The sequence below is a fragment of the Salmo trutta genome, chromosome 10 (genome assembly GCF_901001165.1).
Source record: "Salmo trutta chromosome 10, fSalTru1.1, whole genome shotgun sequence".
Taxonomy (NCBI): domain Eukaryota; kingdom Metazoa; phylum Chordata; class Actinopteri; order Salmoniformes; family Salmonidae; genus Salmo; species Salmo trutta.
In genome coordinates this window covers 2,533,456-2,551,727 of record NC_042966.1, presented here as the reverse complement: position 1 = coordinate 2,551,727, position 18,272 = coordinate 2,533,456, and the positions used below count along the sequence as shown (strand labels likewise).

Sequence of the window (18,272 nt, the reverse complement as noted above, 5' to 3'; positions counted from 1 at the left end):
GCTGTCAGTCAAAAGCCATGCAGATCTGAAGTGGAGAACCTGAGCGCTGACATTGCGTATAGCATGTTACTGTACAGCCACTGCGGCCCAATTTAGGCACTTATCAAATCTGATTTGTTACATGCGCCAAATACAACAGGTGTAGACCTTACCGTGAAATGCTTACTTACAAGCCCTTAACCAACAATGCAGTTAAGAAAAGATTTAATAAATAAACAAAAAATGAAAGAGTAACAATAAGAGACAGTGGCAGAAACACTATGAACAAAATAAGTACATAATCAGGAGTCCAAATCTGTCATTTTCAACCCGTATATGGGTACGAGTGTAAAGGGCTACACATACTCTATCATAAGGAGGAAGTACAGAGCAAGATAACCTATTTATAATTATCTGAAGTTGTAAGCAAAAATGAGGAAGCACATACCAAGAAGGTAAGACAGAATTCATGTACATTACTGATAGAGGCATTAAAAAGTTCATACCGTCAGGGCCTGAGCCTTGATATTCGTTTCACAATAATAGAAGTTGGACTTTTCAATGACTCCTCATCATTGAACTAAATGATTTTTTCATCTTGCTTCTCTTAAACTAAAAAAAAAGTGTGACAAAAACCAAAACCATTGGTTGAATACGAAGAACAATACTTTGTCATATCACCTCATGACCAAGGCCACTCTTATGGTGGTAGTTGAGCACTGGTTACAACAGACTGCATTACAAGGTGTTGTGTTCAAGAGGTGATAGAAGTGGTGGTGCTCCTGGTTTTGGGAGCTTACCCATCTGCCTGCGGTGAACCACACTGGGGGGAGACTGGGGAGTCTCGGGCTCTGAAGGGGGAGAGGTCAATCCAGTCACACGAGCTGGGCCAGACCCTAGTAAAGACTCATCGGGGTCAACCAGTTCCTCAAGGTGTGGCTTATAGATGTCATCCTCAGAGATCCAGGAGTGGGAATGCTGAGAAAGGGAAGACGGGTTTTACTTAGTGATGATTGGTGGCCAATTGAGCAAATCTTGACATAGAATTATTGTTTCAGCTCGTAACCATATAAATCCAGATGCTTTATAATTTCGCAAAAACTTTGCACAATATGACTGCAAAGGTCAAGGAGAACTCAAAGAACTTAAGGTCAGGTCAACCACATGACGAGTGAGTCAGACTGAGTCTGATGAAGGGAATGAGAGGGAGACCGAGAGAGAGAAAAAGAAAACAAGCGATTGAACTTACTGTGATTGAGTCTGTAGACACCCTCCTGCTTTGCACACTGGTAGTAAGGCATAGGTTTGTGTGGGCTGAAGGCGCAGAGGTGCTCTTAGCAGAATCTTCTGTCTTTTTCTCCTGTGGCGTCTCTGTGACAGGCAGGTGAGGATTTGTCGCTGTTTTCTCTACACAGTCACTGTGACTGGAGGGCACTTCAGTGTGCGAGTGCACTTCGGAAGGGACATGGGTGTTAGTGGACGGCTCCTCCTGGTCTGACCCCACTGAAGCAGGGTTAGAGGAGCCAGTGAGGGGTGTGAATGGCCCCTGGGTCTCGCCGTCAGAGCCGCTGAAGGCCGTATTCTCTGAGAGGTGGTCTGCACCCGGAGTGGAAACGTACGAATCCTCGTGCATGGAGTCCTGACTGGAGTTGGCACTCTCCCTGAAGTCTGCCAGATCACTGTAGTTACAGAAAGTAGGAAATGTCAGAGGTCAACAGAAATCACCAAATGAAACGAGGGACAACATGTTACCTAAGTGTTTAACTCATTTCTGTACACATCGTTAGTTGAAGCATGTTGCTTACGTCAGCTTTTTTGGATAAAAGCATCTGCTAAATGTCTGTTAATGGTTTGGAGATTAACCATGGCTGTGATTCAAAGGGCCTCAATTCTTCGGACAGGCACACTGACCCACACTCACAACTTACTCTTTAAGAGGCCTCTTGGCATTGACATCGTTCTCCAGTCTGGCAGAGATCTCCAGGTCACATGGCCAGGGCTCCTTGTCTGGGCTCTTGGGGTCATGACCCTGCAGCAGACTGTCTGAGCTTAGGCTGGAGGAGAGCTGAGATGACCCTGTGGTATCCAGGCTCAAATTAGAAGAATTCAGAGGGGTCCTACCCCCTGAGACCCCCCCAGTCACCCTCCCCAGCACCCCTGCCCCCCCATGCTGCACTTCGACCGTATCCGACCCGCCGGATGACAGTGACACTGTATCCCAAGAATCCTTGTGTTTGGTGAGACTGGGAAGGTCGACAGCGTCGGCCTGGGTGGTGGGGCAGAGGCCGGCCAGAGCCAGTGGGGTGGTGGTCCACTCGTTGAGCACGGCTGACTTGTACGAAAGGTTGAAGACCAGGGAGGCCAGGCCCTGGATATAACTGAGCAGCACTTCACGCTCCTCAGGGTCCAGGAGCAGGGCGGAGGGCTGATAGTGGGCCTGCAGGTTGGAGCCCTCACGGAACAGGGAGGCCAAGTAGCACTCCATCAGGCCGTGGTTGAGGGCCAGCCGCAGCCAGGCCCGGCAGCGACCCACGTCCGTACCCACAAAGCTCAGCTTCTCCAGCTCCGTGATCACGTCACTGAGGGGGCCAGTAGGAGACATTACAGAGAATCGGTTTATGTACAGTATAAAGTAAACAAGCTACACCATCTGATCTTAAACATTTACTAATTGTCATTCTGCTTAACCACTAAAAACAGGGTACATGCAGGGTCCATGAAGTTTCATTTAAAGACTAAGACCTTTTTAATGCCACTTGGAATGCAATTGAGGTATGCGCGCCACACACACCTGATAATATTCCTCTCCAGAAAGGAGCCCATGTAGGAAATTATTATTAGATTAGATTTTTTTTAGGGCTGGCTCATATTATCAAGGTGTACTATTTTAGCAATGTAAATTCTCCTGTAGCCTAACGGATGTTGTAGCATAGTGGTTGGCTACAGATGGCTGAACAGCACTTTTCAAATCAGATGTGCCAGCGCTACACCACTTGATATTGTTTAGCCTAATAACATATATCGACACAAAGCGTTAGAAAAAAAATGGAGGCGCTGGTTTTTTTAAAACCGATTTGCCTAATGAGTTGTCAACTTGCGCACAATCCCTCTGTCCTTGACATCCGAGAGCTGCTGCTGGCTCTTTTGCCTGTCTTGACCAGTCAGTCACGGAAATCGCAGGTAGTGCACAAAACACAAAGCTCATTGCGCGCTCTCCACTTTCCTCCGGTATTTATTTAGCAAGCGTGATAACACATCCCTCCAGACACAAGCAAAAACTCAGAAATGTAGCAGTCTATACACCTAAACATTAGTGATCTGACATTCTGTATTGCATGGAAACAAGAATATATTTCAGTCTGATCAACTGTAGGCTACTAACAGCAGCAGCTGCAGTCTAGCCTACTATGCGCCCTGTCCCTCTGGCAGGAGTAAACAAAGCCGTAAGATACAGACTAACGTTGTGTACGCTATTTATAGTCCATTTGTTAGAGAAAAGGTGAATAATAATAATAATAATACATGTAATTAAAGCGCTTTTCTCACTCCTAAAGGCGCTGAAGAAAATATGGAATAATAAAAACAATCCTAACACAAGAACATTGAAAGAGGACAATCAAAGCCATATACTGGTGTCGTCAGACCCGGTGGACAGGAGAACAGAATTAACATTGGTCCTTGAAAGCTTTTCTGAACAGCTCAGTCTTTAGCTGAGCCTTGAACGAGGCCAGAGACTGCAGCCCTGACATAATGGGATCAAAGTTTGGGCTGACTTGGCGAGCTAGACTTTGTCAATGCAAAATGATTAACTGGAAGGAATCAATAAACACAATAGCTGACGGACTGTGAGTTAATGTTTAATTAGCCCTACAGTTGCATAGGGCAGGACTACACAATGCAAACCTGCATAAAGCGGCTCTCCCCTTTTATTGTTTTATTGTCCAATCATGTTGCATTCTCTGTGCATAGGAAAGCCTTAGTCCTTCTTTAAGATATAATTAATATGAACAAGTACAAGGTTCCTGCAGTTCGACAGGGTTCTCATCCTCCCCAAGGCCAGGAGATTTTTTTTAAACCATGTGACCTGATTAGAAAAAAACCTCAGGTCTCATCATAGCCCATATTCAACCTTTTTAAATCAGATCATGTCATACCCTATAAGGCAGAGTTTTACCTTATTAGTTTACCAGATCAGGAACAACTTCAGGCGCCAGATTTTCTTTCCTTGCCACAACACTCCCAGACCTGTGGTGCCACCTCTGGCATGGGGTTGCCCATCAAACGACATTTTATTGGTCGCATTCACATATTTAGCATATGTTATTACGGGTGATTAGGCTACCCCAATGGACTAATCATTAGCTAGATCACAAACTACTGTAAGTGTTCAGTAAGTTGGCTTCAATACCAATAATCGGCTATAACAATAACACTGAACAAATGCCTTAAAGTCAAATATATAGCACTGTTACTGTATAAAACCCTAACATCTGGAGAGCTAGGGTGTGCAGGATTTTGATCCAGCACTGCTCAAACACACCTGTGTCAGCATAACAAGGTCCTGTTGAGAAGTGGATTTTTACAATCTGGTGTTTTCAAGTGGGGCTGGGGAAAAAAAGGTCTACACACCCAGTAGCTCTCCTGAAGGTATCATGCTATAACAAGTTGAATAAATGATTCCCTCATTCAGTGAATCAGGTATCAAATGGCTATACTTCTAAGCTAGGTAGCTAAGCAGAAGGGCTCTAGACTGACTTTTTCCCCAGTGGCCAAGTAACACATGAAGAACTATTTCATCTAACATGTTCAGGAAATGCATGATGGATATTTTGATGTGCAACACATTAAAATAGGACTCAGAATAATCAAATATATTTTGAAAGATGAATTTGTCTGCATGTCTTTTGTGCATATTGGCTTAGGCTATGTAATTTACCACCTGAGGAAGTGGGAACTCAAAACACAGATTGCTAACTCTAAATATGATATTGTTGCTAGATAGCCATGCAATTGATCCAACAGTACTTTTAATGTCCTACAAAAATGTTCCATTAGACCTATAACGTTACTGTATAAGCTACTTGATTTATTCACCGCGCTCCATTGGCGCATCGTCTCAATCACATACTTCAATAGTGGTACTCTGTTAGAGTTATTTCATCTATATTGACAGTTGAGAAATAATTGTTATACTCACAACAAGCTGAGACTCGCCTCTTTTTTAAGAACAGTAGTTTTAAAAATGGCGTCTTCCCGCAATTACTTTGAGATGCTGCTCATGCACTTTGCTTTGTTACAAAGTGGGATTAAAACGGATTGAATTGTCCATTTTTGTCAACGATCTACACAATTTTTGACAGAGTATTCTAACATCTGCAAAAAAAAAAAAAAAAAAAAACACTAATATATTTCGATAAGTATTTAAAAACACCCGGAGTAATTACATGATATTGTTACCAAAGGTGTTCTTACAGCTGAGAGTCTTTCTGGGTAAGACTAAGAGCTTTCGCACCCTTGGATTGTACAATATTTGCACATTTATTTAAAACTCTGTCAAGCTGGTTGTTGATAATTGCTACAGTCATTTTCAAGTCTTGCCATTGATTTTCAAGGTGATTTAAATCAAAACTGTAACTATGCCACTCAAGAACATTCACGTTCTTCTTGGTAAGCAACCAGTGTACACAGTGTACAAAACATTAAGAACATCTGCTCATTCCATGACACAGACTGACCAGATGAAAGCTATGATCCCTTATTGATGTCACCTGTTAAATCCACTTCAAAATCAGTGTAGCTGAAGTGGGGGTCCCTGCCCCAACTAATTGAGGCTGTTCTGAGGGCAAAAGGGGGTGCAACTCATTGTATATTTGGCCTTGTTTGAGGTTATTGTCCTGCTGAAAGGTGAATTTGTCTCCCAGTGTCTGTTGGAAAGCAGACTGAAGCAGGTTTTCCTCTAGGATTTTGCCATTCTGATGACAAGCATATCCAGAACATGATGCAGCCACCACCATCCTTGAAAATATGAAGAGTGGTACTCAGTGATGGGTTGTTGGATTTGCCCAAACATAACGCTTTGTATTCAGGACAAAGCTAACTTCTCTGCAGTTCTCGCTTTAGTGTCTTATTACAAACAGGATGCATGTTTTGGAATATTTTTCTGTACTGGCTTGTTTTTCACTCTGTCATTTAGGTTAGTATTGTGAAGTAACTATACTGAACAAAAATATAAATGCAACATGTATAATGTTGGTCTCATTTTTCATGAGCTGAAATTAAAAAAAAAAATAAAGAAATGTTCCATGCGCACAAAAAGCTTATTTCCCTCAAATTTCGTGCACAAATTTGTTTACATCCCCATTAGTGAGCATTTCCCCTTTGCCAAGATAAGCCATCCATCTGACCGGTGTGGCATATCAAGAAGCTGATTAAACAGCATTATCATTACACAGGTCCACCTTGTGCTGGGGACAATAAAAGGCCAAATCTAAAATGTGCAGTTGTGTCACAAAATGCCACAGATGTCTCAAGTTGAGGGAGCGTGTAATTGGCATGCTGACTGCAGTAATATCAACCAGAGCAGTTGCCAGAGAATTTTATGTTCATTTCACTACCATAAGCTGCCAACATCGTTTTAGAGAATTTGGCGGTATGTCCAACCGGCCTCACAACCACGTGTAACCACACCAGCCAAGGACTTACGCTTATTCACCTGCAGGATCGTATGAGACCAGCCATCCGGACAGCTGATGAAACAGAGGAGTATTTGTCTGTAATAAAGCCTTTCTGTGGGGAAAAAACTCATTCTGATTAGCTGGGCCTGGCTCCCCAGTGGGTAAGCCTATGCCCTCCCAGGCTAACCCATGGCTGCGCCCCTGCCCAATCATGTGAAATCTATAGACTGGGGTCTAATGAATTTATTTAACTCAGTAAAACCATTAATTGTTGCGTTTATATTTTTGTTTAGTATACTTCCTCTCCAACAACTGAGTTAGGAAGGACGCCTGTATCTTTGTAGTGACTGGGTTTATTGATACACCATCCAAAGTGTAATTAATCACTTCACCATGCTCAAAGGGATATTCAATGTCTGCTTTTTCATTTTTACCCATCTATCAATCAGTGCCCCCTTTGCGAGGCACTGGAAAACTTCCCCGGTCTTTGTGGTTGAATCTGTGTTTGAAATTCACTGCTTGACTAAGTGGCCTTAGAGATAATTGTATGTGTGGGGTACAGAGATGAGGAAGTCATTCAAAAAAATCATGTTAAACACTATTATTGCAAACAGAGTGAGTCCATTCAAATTATTAAGCACATTTTTACTCCTAGTCTTGCCGTAACAAAAGGAGTTGAATACTTTGTCTCAAGACATTTCAGCTTTTCATTTTTAATTAATTTGTAAAACTTTCAAAAAACATAATTCCACTTTAACATTATGGGGTATTATGTGTAGGCCAGTGACCAAAAGTCTAAATGTAATCCATTTTAAATTCAGGATGTAACACAACACAATGTGGAAAAAGTCAAGGGGTGTGAATACTTTCGGAAGGCACTGCAATTTCATTGCAGAAAGCAGGTTAATGCACATTAACCAAATAATGGTTTTAGAACAAAAAACACTTGCAGGAACATTGTGTAGCCTAATCAGCGATGGAAGCAAAATTGCTTCGGTAAGAGGAGGGCAATGTCGGGGTCGGAAATGTAGTGTTGTCTTTCAAATTGTATAGGCTACCGTGCTCTCTCCTCTGGCAACAGCCCGTCCAATCACGGGACCTATGTGTCTAAAGCATTTTTTTAAGGTGTTATATTAAAGCCAAGTGTAGCAGGTTGTGAACTCTGCAAACTACGCTTCCACTCCGAGAATAGGAAATTACTAATACATGCATTAACAGAAATTAATGTAACCAAATGACAGAGATAAACGGTACATTTACTAGGCTTAATGGTGACATATGTAAATGTGGAATTTATAAAAATAAACAAAGGGCAAACAATTCACAAAATGAAACTAATGTGACAACTGAGCGCATTCTAGAGAGCCGAGTGTATGCATTCTGGAGAGACGCCATATCTTAGCCGGACAACCTTCCCCCTTCTTGTGCCAACAATTTCAAATTATACTCAAGATGCATTATCTTAAAACATATATTTCAGATGCTTTTAACTGACAATCACAACTCAATAAATAAGCTAGGCTTATTGCCACACACTGCTGAAATTGCAGGCTTCCCAAATAGGCATAGGCCTAAGCATTTGTGATTTAAACAACCTACAGCTGTTTTTTTTTGTTTTTTTAAAGCTAATGATCCTCTGTGGCTAACTCATGCTCTCTGGTGAAGTCTTGAATAATTTTTGTTTAGGCAGTAGTTTTGGCAAAACATCAATTTACTTTCGGGGAAGCCAGCATCTGACCAGTGCACTATGCACCCACCAACTTTTTTTTCCCAATTCGCAAGTGGTCGATACCAGAGAGCTGTATATAACGACGAGAGGCTCATGTCTCTGCCCTTACAATGGAAGTTATTGTCCCAAAACGGAAAGGCAGGCAACAAAGTTCAGGTCTGCATATTAAGCCCATAGAAATTAGAGGTCGACCGATTAATCGGCATAGTACCGATTGAGTTTTCATAACCGGTAATCAGCATTTTTGGACGGCGATTATGGCCGATTACATTGCACTCCACGTGGAGACTGCGTGGCAGGCAGACCACCTGTTACGCGAGTGCTGCAAGGAGTCAAGGTAATTCATTATTATCAATAATTACTTGATGTTACATTTTTGTATTTTTTTGCCGTGGTTGTAACAATTAAGCAGCGGCACAATATAACGGAAAAACTGTAGGCATGTCCATCACGTTTTAAGACCGTTGAAAACCTTTCTTAAATTCAGTTTAGAGACTCATTAAGGCCTTAAATCAGATCAATGAATTTATCACTTTAAGGACGCACTGACACCCTGTGTAAATGTGATTTGTTATATGCACATATTGCAACAGAGGATATAAACATCCCAGTATCTCAACTTCAACTTGTCATGCTTACAGCAACTGTCACAGACAGACTGATCGCACCTACAGAAAGACTTTCATACTCAAATGCCATCTCACTAAAGTGATTGAGGGTAGAGACACTGCACTAGAGGGGTCTGTAGGGTTATCTGTAGGGGGAAGTGTAATTCTTAGTGTACAGCTTCAGGCTTCCACCCACCGGTGAGTGACCGTCTTGAGAAGGCTCCAGAACACAGGTTGGGGGAGGGGTCCCCGGGACCCCCCTTTCCTGCCATGTCCTCCGGCCTTGGAGCGGACATATTTGCTCTTGATGCCGTGGATAAAGACAGCCTCCAGAGAAGAGCACAGCAGATTGGCGTCACCATCCTCGCTGGTTACCATGGCATCGGTCATCACATAGCGCTTCTGCAGAGCCTTGAGTGACCACGCCAACTTCTCTTTGATCCACTAAAAAAATGGCGAGATGGGTTAAATCAAAATATATATATATATATATATATATATATATATATATATATATAGTACTCTGTTTACTTCCTTTCAGCTTCCCTTTCACTAAGGCAACTACAATCATTCTCATTTTAAAAGACAACCTGAAATGTAGGCCGAATAATGTGGAAATCAATGTAGTCATAGGTACATTACATAACTTGGTGAAAACCTCTGCATAAAGAATCAAAAAGGTGAAAGGCAGTGGGAGATTACATTGCTTCCATTATGGCATCAATCAGATCAAACATTTTGTCACGATGACAAGGATCGGCCGTCGGCCTTGGGTCAAAAAGTTGTGCAATAAAGGTGTATTGTGAAGGTGTAGGCTATATTACATGGATTTATTAGACTTGTAGATGTTCCAAAGGTCTGCATCAGTGGCTTGTAGACTACACGTCGAAGCCAGAGCTGTGTTCGAAAACTCATAACTGCACTATTTGCGACGTAAATGGAGTATGCTTATTGGTCATAGTATGATATAGTTAGTATGTCAAAAGTTCCCGGATGTCGTACTAAATTCACCGAAATCTAAAGTATATAAGCAGTGGACACTTTCCGTGCTTTTTAGGGCCCATAATACAATTGTTCAGAAAATGGGCAGGGTTTAAAAACATTTTCAGATTTCAAGAAAATATGCAGCTGAATTCTAACGAGAGCGGATACAAATTCATTGCTTTAACTATATATGACAAATTAAGAAAATGTTGAGCAATGTAATATAGTTATTACTTTTCAAATGAGTTACCGTAATTTCCGGACTATTGAGCGCACCTGAATATAAGCCGCACACACAGGAATTTAAAAAAAATATATTATTTTGAACATAAGTAAGCCGCACGTCTATAAGCCGCAGGTGCCTACCGGTACATTGAAACAAATGAACTTTACACATGCTTTAACGAAACACTGCTTGTAAATTAAAAAAAATAAAAAATAGCAGTAAACAGTAGCCTACCAAGAAAGTCATTGGTCACCATCTTCCTCCTCCTGTGCACTAAAACCACTGAAGTCATCTCCTTCGGTGTCGGAGTTGAATAGCCTCAGAATTGCTTCATCAGATATTTGATCGTTTTCATTGTCGCTCTCGTCACTTTCATCCGGAGGCAAATCACCCGCTGCCAGATCAATCGCCTTCAACTTGAAAGCTGCATCATACGCATTTCTCCGTGTCTTTGCCATGATGAGGGTGACAAAACGACTACCGTAATCAGAATGATGTGAAGTTTGAGCGCGCTCAATTTAATCTAAACAGTAAACAAAAAAAGTTGTTTGACCTTAACCCGTTCGGCAATTTCATTGGTCTAATGAAAGCTTCATGCCGCCAAAAAACTGAGCACGTCACAGAATGTGTTTTTTTTTAAAGAAAAAATTTAAAGCGGGCAAAATCCTTATATTAGCCGCGTCATTGTTTAAGCCGCGAGGTTCAAAGCGTGGGAAAAAAGTTGCGGCTTATAGTCCGGAAATTACAGTACGCTATGTTGGCAGACAATTTGTTTTCTCTCCTTACGAACTGCATATCATTACAGCAGTATGTACCAGTATGTTAGCTAGCTACCTAACGTTAGTTGGCTACTAATACATTGAACTTGCCAGGCAGTATATTAACTCAGCAAAAAAAGAAACATCCTCACACTGTCAACTGTGTTAATTTTCAGCAAATGTGTAAATATTTGCATGAAAATAACATGATTCAACAACTGAGACAAACTGAATAAGTTCCACAGACATGTGACTAACAGAAATGGAATAATGTGTCCCTGAACAAAGGGGGGTCAAAATCAAAAGTACATCTCCTCCTCATGGACTGCACCAGATTTGCCAGTTCTTGCTGTGAGATGTTACCCCACCTCTTCCACCAAGGCACCTGCAAGTTCCCGGACATTTCTGGGGGGAATGGTCCTAGCCCTCACAATTCGATCCAACAGGTCCCAGACGTGCTCAATGGGATTGAGATCCGGGCTCTTCGCTGACCATTGCAGAACACTGACATTCCTGTCTTGCAGGAAATCAAGCATAGAAAAAGCAGTATGGCTGGTGGCATTGTCATGCTGGAGGGTCATGTCAGGATGAGCCTGCAGGAAGGGTACCACATGAGGGAGGAGCATGTCTTCCCTGCAACGCACAGCATTGAGATTGCCTGCAATGACAAGCTTAGTTAGATGATGCTGTGACACACCGCCCTAGACCATGACGGACACGCCACCCCCAAAACGATCCCGCTCCAGAGTACAGGCCTCAGTGTAACGCTCGTTCCTTCGACGATAAACGCGAATCCGACCACCACCCCTGGTGAGACAAAACCGCGGCTTGTCAATGAAGAGCACTTTTTTCCAGTCCTGTCTGGTCCAGTGACCGTGGGTTTGTGCCCATAGGTGACGTTGTTGCCGGTGATGTAAGGCAGGTCCTCACCAGACAACAGGCCTACAAGCCCTCAGTCCAGCCTCTCTCAGCACTGATGGAGGGATTGTGCGTTCCTGGTGTAACTCGGGCAGTTGTTGCCATCCTGTACCTGTCCCGCAGGTGTGATGTTCAGATGTACCGATCCTGTGCAGGTGTTGTTACACGTGGTCTGCCACTGCGAGGACGATCAGCTGTCCGTCCTGTCTCCCTGTAGCGCTGTCGTCGGCATCTCACAGTACAGACATTGCAATTTATTGCCCTGGCCACATCTGCAGTCCTCATGCCTCCTTGAACCATGCCTAAGGCACATTCACACAGATGAGCAGGGACCCTGGGCATCTTTATTTTGGTGTTTTTCAGAGTCAGTAGAAAGGCCTCTTTAGTGTCCTAAGTTTATGACTGTGACCTTAATTACCTACTATCTGTAAGCTGTTAGTGTCTTAACGACCGTTCCACAGGTGCATGTTCATTAATTGTTTATGGTTCATTGAACAAGCATGGGAAACAGTGTTTAAACCCTATACAATGAAGATCTGTAAAGTTACTTGGATTTTTACGAATTATCTTTGAAAGACAGGGTCCTGAAAAAGGGACGTTCCTTTTTTTGCTGAGTTGATATGCTATCTAACTAACTACAATGTTTATTGACTTGATAATTCACGTCATTCTTAGCAAAGTGGTATAGTGGTGTGTTCTCAATGGACATTGTTAATTCTGGCTACCTACTCTGATTTCAGAGTACTCTCATCTGAGTGTGCCAGAGCGCAAAATAACTGATGAATTAAGGAACGCTCAATGGTTGAATATGGCCGATGTTAATAAACGTTGGCAGTAAAAGCGTAATTAATTTGTTGCCAGCAGCACAGTTACCAACGCTCTGGATAACATGAAAACAGCTCTGCTAGGGCGAGTAAAATGGTCAGAGTGAGGTGTGCTCCCATTTGTGTCTGGAACTAGTAAGCTAGCCAATGTTAGCTTAGGTGCTTGACTGCCGTTGTGAGGTCAGAACGCTCAGACAACCCTAAACCTCAGCAAGAGCGTCCAGTGTGTGCGCTCTGAACACTCCGAGAGCGAAATGCTCTGGATTTAAGAATGCCCAGAGTGTACTCTAGATTGAATTTACGAACACACCCAAAATCGTAAAATGTCTAGCTAGTCATTTGGTATGCTAACAAGCGAGCAAGAGGTTGCATAGCAACAGCATCAACTTCCAGTAGATAGGCAAAGCGCTAGTAAGCTCAACTGAAAGGATACCCTTCGTTTACAGTATACTAAAATGATCTAAAAGTATATAGTAAGTTAGTATGGGTATTCGAACACAGCTCAGGAGTAGCTAAATGTGTTTGTTAACGGTCACTTACCGTGAGACCGGCAGTTATTTGCTTGACAATCACCGGCTAACAAAATTTCATGACCACCACTGCCCTAAACGGGCTAACATTCCACAGGCCACAATCAAAAGCCTGATCAACTCTATACGAAGATGTGTCAGGCTGCATGAGGCAAATGATGGACACACCAGACACTAACTGGTCTTCTGATCCACGTCCCTACCTTTTTTTAAAGCATCTGTGATCAACAGATGCATATCTGTATTGCCAAGTCATGTGAAATCCATAGATTAGTGTCTATTGAATTTATTTCAATTGACTGATTTCCTTATATGAACTGTAACTCAGTAAAATCTTTGAAATTGTGGCATGTTGCGATTATTTTTGTTTAGTATAATTTGGACCATGCACAGGCTATATACTCATTTTGGAGTAGAATGTCCTTTTAAAAAAAGTCACCAGAACGTTTAGTCCTTTTAAAAGTCACCAGGACTGAGCTTCTCAGTCCTTCACCCCCTCCCCCCACTGTTAGACATTTTGCAAGAGGAAACACTGCAAGTCTGTACAGTAGAGTATAGTACACATTACAGTAGCGCACAGTATAATGTACTGTAATGTACTCTACCGTGCTGTCCAAACGTGTGAAATTTAGGCTATTTCAGATTTGGTCCGGACTAACAAAATGTGTTCGTTTGGGGGCGGAGCTCATTACAATAATAACCAGTGTGTATAATAATACCCAACTTTGCAGAAGGGCAGGTCTACTGCATATTTTTCCCTTTGTGTGCCTATTCAGGGTTACATGACCATGAAGAGAATGATATAGCCATAATTATGCATTTCTGTATAGCACAGATCAAGGACCTGTGATGTAATTATGTTACCAGAATTCCGTTACCGAATGTAAATCCACTTCACCTACTGTAGTTCAATAACCAAAATATATGTATTTTTTTTCAAGCTCAAGGTGTCGTGTCATAGCTGACACCCCATTCTTTCTGCAGATATCTTTGAATCTTGATTCAGAGCAGATATTTGACAGAGTTTTTGGAAAATGTGGTCGGGGAAGAAAAAAAAAAATAAAAATAAAAAATGAACCGAGGGAGATTTTACTATAATTCTGTTACCAAACTCGCATATACAGTTCTTCCGGTAAATGTGTATTTGTAAAATGTTCTGTGTAAATTCTTCAAAGATGTCCATGTGCATAGAGTCGTATGGTTTGTTGAACTTCGAAAATCAACAGGTTTTGTTTGGCATACATTTCAAAGTGAAAAATCTGAATCAATGCGCAATGCATCCATGTGTCACTCAAACACTAACAAAGTAGGCCCTATCTGTAAGAGATAACTGATCAACTTTTCAGTGTTAAGTGGAAGTGGTCATTTAGATTAGGCAGGCCATTTACAGTAAGAGGTTGAGCCTACCTGCTTGACGTCTTCCGCCTCTGGCCCCGTATCTGGGGTCTGTGGGGCTAGCATCGTGCCTCCAGGGATGTGTTACTCTCACATGACATGCTGTGACATACACAAAAGATATCCCCTGTTGTTATACTGGCAAAAACAACCTGAACCAAGAATAACTCACTGAAAAATACATTGTCAGTCAGTTCTGCAATTCCCAGCCCCCTTTCTTCTCAATGTAGGTGACACTTGACATACAGTGCTTTCAGAAAGTGTTCAGACCCCTTGACTTTTTCCACATTTTGTTATGTTACAGCCTTATTCTAAAATTGATTAAATCATTTCCCCCCCTAAATCTACACACAACACCACACAATTGAAGCAAAAACAGGTTTAGACGTTTTTGCTAAATAAAATACAAATGCAATATCACATTTACATAAATATTCAGACCCTTTACTCAGTACTTTGTTGAAGCACCTTTGGCAGCGATTGCAGCCTCGAGTCTTCTTGGGTATGGCACTACAAGCTTTGCACACTTGTATTTGGGGAATTTCTCCCATTCTTCTCTGCAGATCATTTCAAGCTCTGTCAGGTTGGATGGGGAGTGTCGCTGCATAGCTATTTTCAGGTCTTTCCAGAGATATTAGATCGGGTTCAAGTAAAGGCTATGGCTGGGCCACTTAAGGACAATGAGACTTGTCCCGAAGCCACTCCTGGAGTTTCTTGGCTGTGTGCTTAGGGTCGTTGTCCTGTTGGAAGGTGAACCTTTGATCCAGTCTGAGGTCCTGAGCGCTCTGGAGCGGGTTTTCATCAGGATCTCTCTGTACTTTTCTCTAGTCTTTCCCTCAATCCTGACTAGTCTCAGTCCCTGAAAAAAATCCCCACAGCATGATGCTGCCACCACCACGCTTCACCGTAGGGATGGTATTGGCCAGGTGATGAGCAGTGCCTGGTTTCCTCCAGATGTGACGATTAGCATTCAGGCCAAAGAGTTCAATCTTGGTTTTATCAGACCAGAGAATCTTGTTTCTCATGGTCAATCTTTTAGGTGCCTTTTGGCAAACTCCAAGTGGGCTGTCATGTGCATTTTACTGAGAAGTGGCTTCCATCTGGCTACTCTACCATAAAGGCCTGATTGGTGGAGTGCTGCAGAGATGGTTGTCCTTCTGGAAGGTTCTCCCATCTCCACAGAGGAACTCTGGACCTCTGTCAGAGTGACCATCGAGATCTTGGTCACCCCCTGACCAAGGCCCTTCTCCCCGGATTGCTTAGTTTGGCTGGGTGGCCAACTCTACGAAGAGTCTCGGTGGTTCCAAACTTCTCCATTTAAGAATGATGGAGGCTAATGTGTTCTAAGGGACCTTCAATGCTGCATACATTTCTTTTGGTACCCTTCCTCAGATCTGTTCCTCGACACAATCCTGTCTCGGAGCACTATGAACAATTCCTTCGACCTCATGGCTTGGTTTTTGCTCTGACATGCACTGTCAACTGTGGGGCCTTAGATAGACAGGTGTGCCTTTCCAAATCATGTCCAATCAATTTGAATTTACCACAGGTGGACTCCAATCAAGTTGTAGAAACATCTCAAGGATGTTTAATGGAAACAGGATCCACCTGAGCTCAGGGTCTGAATACTTATGTAAATGTTTTTTATTTTATACATTTACAAAACTCTAAACCTGTTTTTGCTTTGTCATTATGGGGTACTGTAGATTGAGGGAAAACAATATTTTTTTTAGAATAAGGCTGTAATGTATAAAAATGTGGTAAAAGTGAATGGGTTTGAAAACTTTCTGAACACACTGTATTTAAAGTAAGCAAACACAGACTAAAGGGCTGTGACATTCATTGATATTAAAAATAATCTTACATCTGCATTTTCGGTTTGAACTGAAGTAGCCCATCAGTGAGTGGACACTTCAGAGTTTAGGCCTAGACATTAATCAGGCGGTCTGCTGAGGTTTTTGTTGACGGTAAGATATGTAGCCACAGGGCAAAAATGACACCAGTTCACTTCCTGAAAGAGCTGGAAAAACGGAACGCCCAGTAGTACTCGTACTCATGAGAACATTACCGTGTGTGTCAAAAGCTGTGGCTTGATCATTGGCTTCCTTGCTGTGTCCATCTAGCTACGTTAACTACAGTAGTGCACAAAAACAACATTACTTTATTATTCCTAAAACTTAATGCCCAATGTTTACGTCTCCAAATCAGCTTGAGAACCCCCAGTATTGTCGTCTTAAAGAGATGACAATAAAAAGCCAAATATACATACATAACGATATATATATCTGCCAAGAAAGATAGATAAAAAACATAAGGACCATCGCGTATCTAAGTTATCTACATACCGTGAAATTGAGTTGGGCTACCGGCGTCGGTAGCTAGCTATGTTTAAAAAGAAAAGAAGTGACACAAGATTTTATCCCCACCGCTTTGTCGTTGTTCTTGATTGACTCCTACATGGACAGCAACATTGTCTCATGATGTCATTTCTTTCACACGTAGATTCCTGAGTCGAACACAGAAAGAATAGTCGGCTCGGATGTGTCTTCAATCTTCAACTACCGTTAACTCAGATTCAGGTTAAACTCAATGAGAGGACAGATGCATCACGGGATATTCTTTTTTTTCTTCTGTGGGTTTTATGGAGGACTACAACCCAAAAAGGTGTGTTGCCGCCATCAAATGGACTGGTTGAAACCAAAAAAAGATAGAAAGAAAATTCATACGAAATAGCGAAACCAACTTAATCCACCCAAATAAAAATAGTACATTAACAAAACAGAACTCCAACTTATTCATTCTTTCAAATCTTCATATCTTCATTCTCATGCTCTAGGACTTGAGAGTGGTACTCCTTGTGACAATATTCCATGTAACTCCTTCACCGAGAAAACTTTCAGCCCCAGGAACCGCTCCGCCGCATCCACAATGATTTCTATCTTCCTGGACCTTCTCTCCACCTTGGCAGTGCCATTAATCCCCATAGCTATAAAGACCACAAAATCCACCTTCTTAACCTTTAAAATATCAGGATCCTGCTGGTTAAAGGCAACCCCTGCAGCCTGCAGTGAAGGCCTGTCCACCACCATGGGCTTTTCAGGTGCACGATTCAAACCCTCAACCCTTTTAACAGTTGCTGCATATGAAATGCTCTGGACAGCCCTGGCTTTGGACTCCTCGTTCTCTTTCATCCTTGTGGGGCATTTGAAAGACGTAGCTTCATGGTTCCCACCACAATTGCAACATGTCACATTTTCATCACTTTTATAACACATGATTTGATCTTTTCCACAACTTGGACATCTCGACTTCTCCCTTCTGCAAACACATGAAACACGACCAAATGCTTTACAATGATCACACTGCATTGGTCTTTGGATAAATACTCTGACTCTGTAGTTAATATACCATAACTGCACATGAGTAGGGAGAGACTCCATATAAAAAAATGAAAGAACAGATAGACTCTTCACTTTTTCTTCATTCACCACATGATTCATCTATTCAACATCAACTTCCCACGAGACGCCAGATATAACCCCCTTGAGGGGTGCCCTGTTCCTAAGAGACACACACAACACTTCAAACTTATCAAATCGGGTGAGACGCAACACACATTTCTTCTGATCCGCAGAAGCACAAAAATC

The 18,272-nt window shown here is 42.2% G+C and overlaps 1 protein-coding gene across 4 annotated transcripts in view; it reads right to left on the bottom strand.

Annotated features, from left to right (window-relative positions):
* LOC115200953 (putative pleckstrin homology domain-containing family M member 1P) overlaps positions 1–17,225 on the bottom strand; it is a 31,647-nt gene extending 14,422 nt beyond the window's left edge. The window contains exons 1-7 of one of the 4 annotated variants that reach the window (XM_029764103.1): positions 16,971–17,033; positions 16,490–16,757; positions 14,638–14,727; positions 9,187–9,434; positions 1,908–2,558; positions 1,229–1,658; positions 780–957 (exon numbers count right to left, since the gene is read on the bottom strand). In XM_029764103.1, the coding sequence (XP_029619963.1) occupies positions 780–957; positions 1,229–1,658; positions 1,908–2,558; positions 9,187–9,434; positions 14,638–14,691 (1,561 nt within the window). In that variant the 5' untranslated portion in view covers positions 14,692–14,727; positions 16,490–16,757; positions 16,971–17,033. Of the gene's footprint in view, positions 1–779; positions 958–1,228; positions 1,659–1,907; positions 2,559–9,186; positions 9,435–14,637; positions 14,728–16,489; positions 16,758–16,970 lie in introns of those variants that run through there. The other 3 variants (XM_029764102.1, XM_029764101.1, XM_029764104.1) reach the window with 3 other exon arrangements.
* Positions 17,226–18,272: the final 1,047 nt, after the last annotated feature.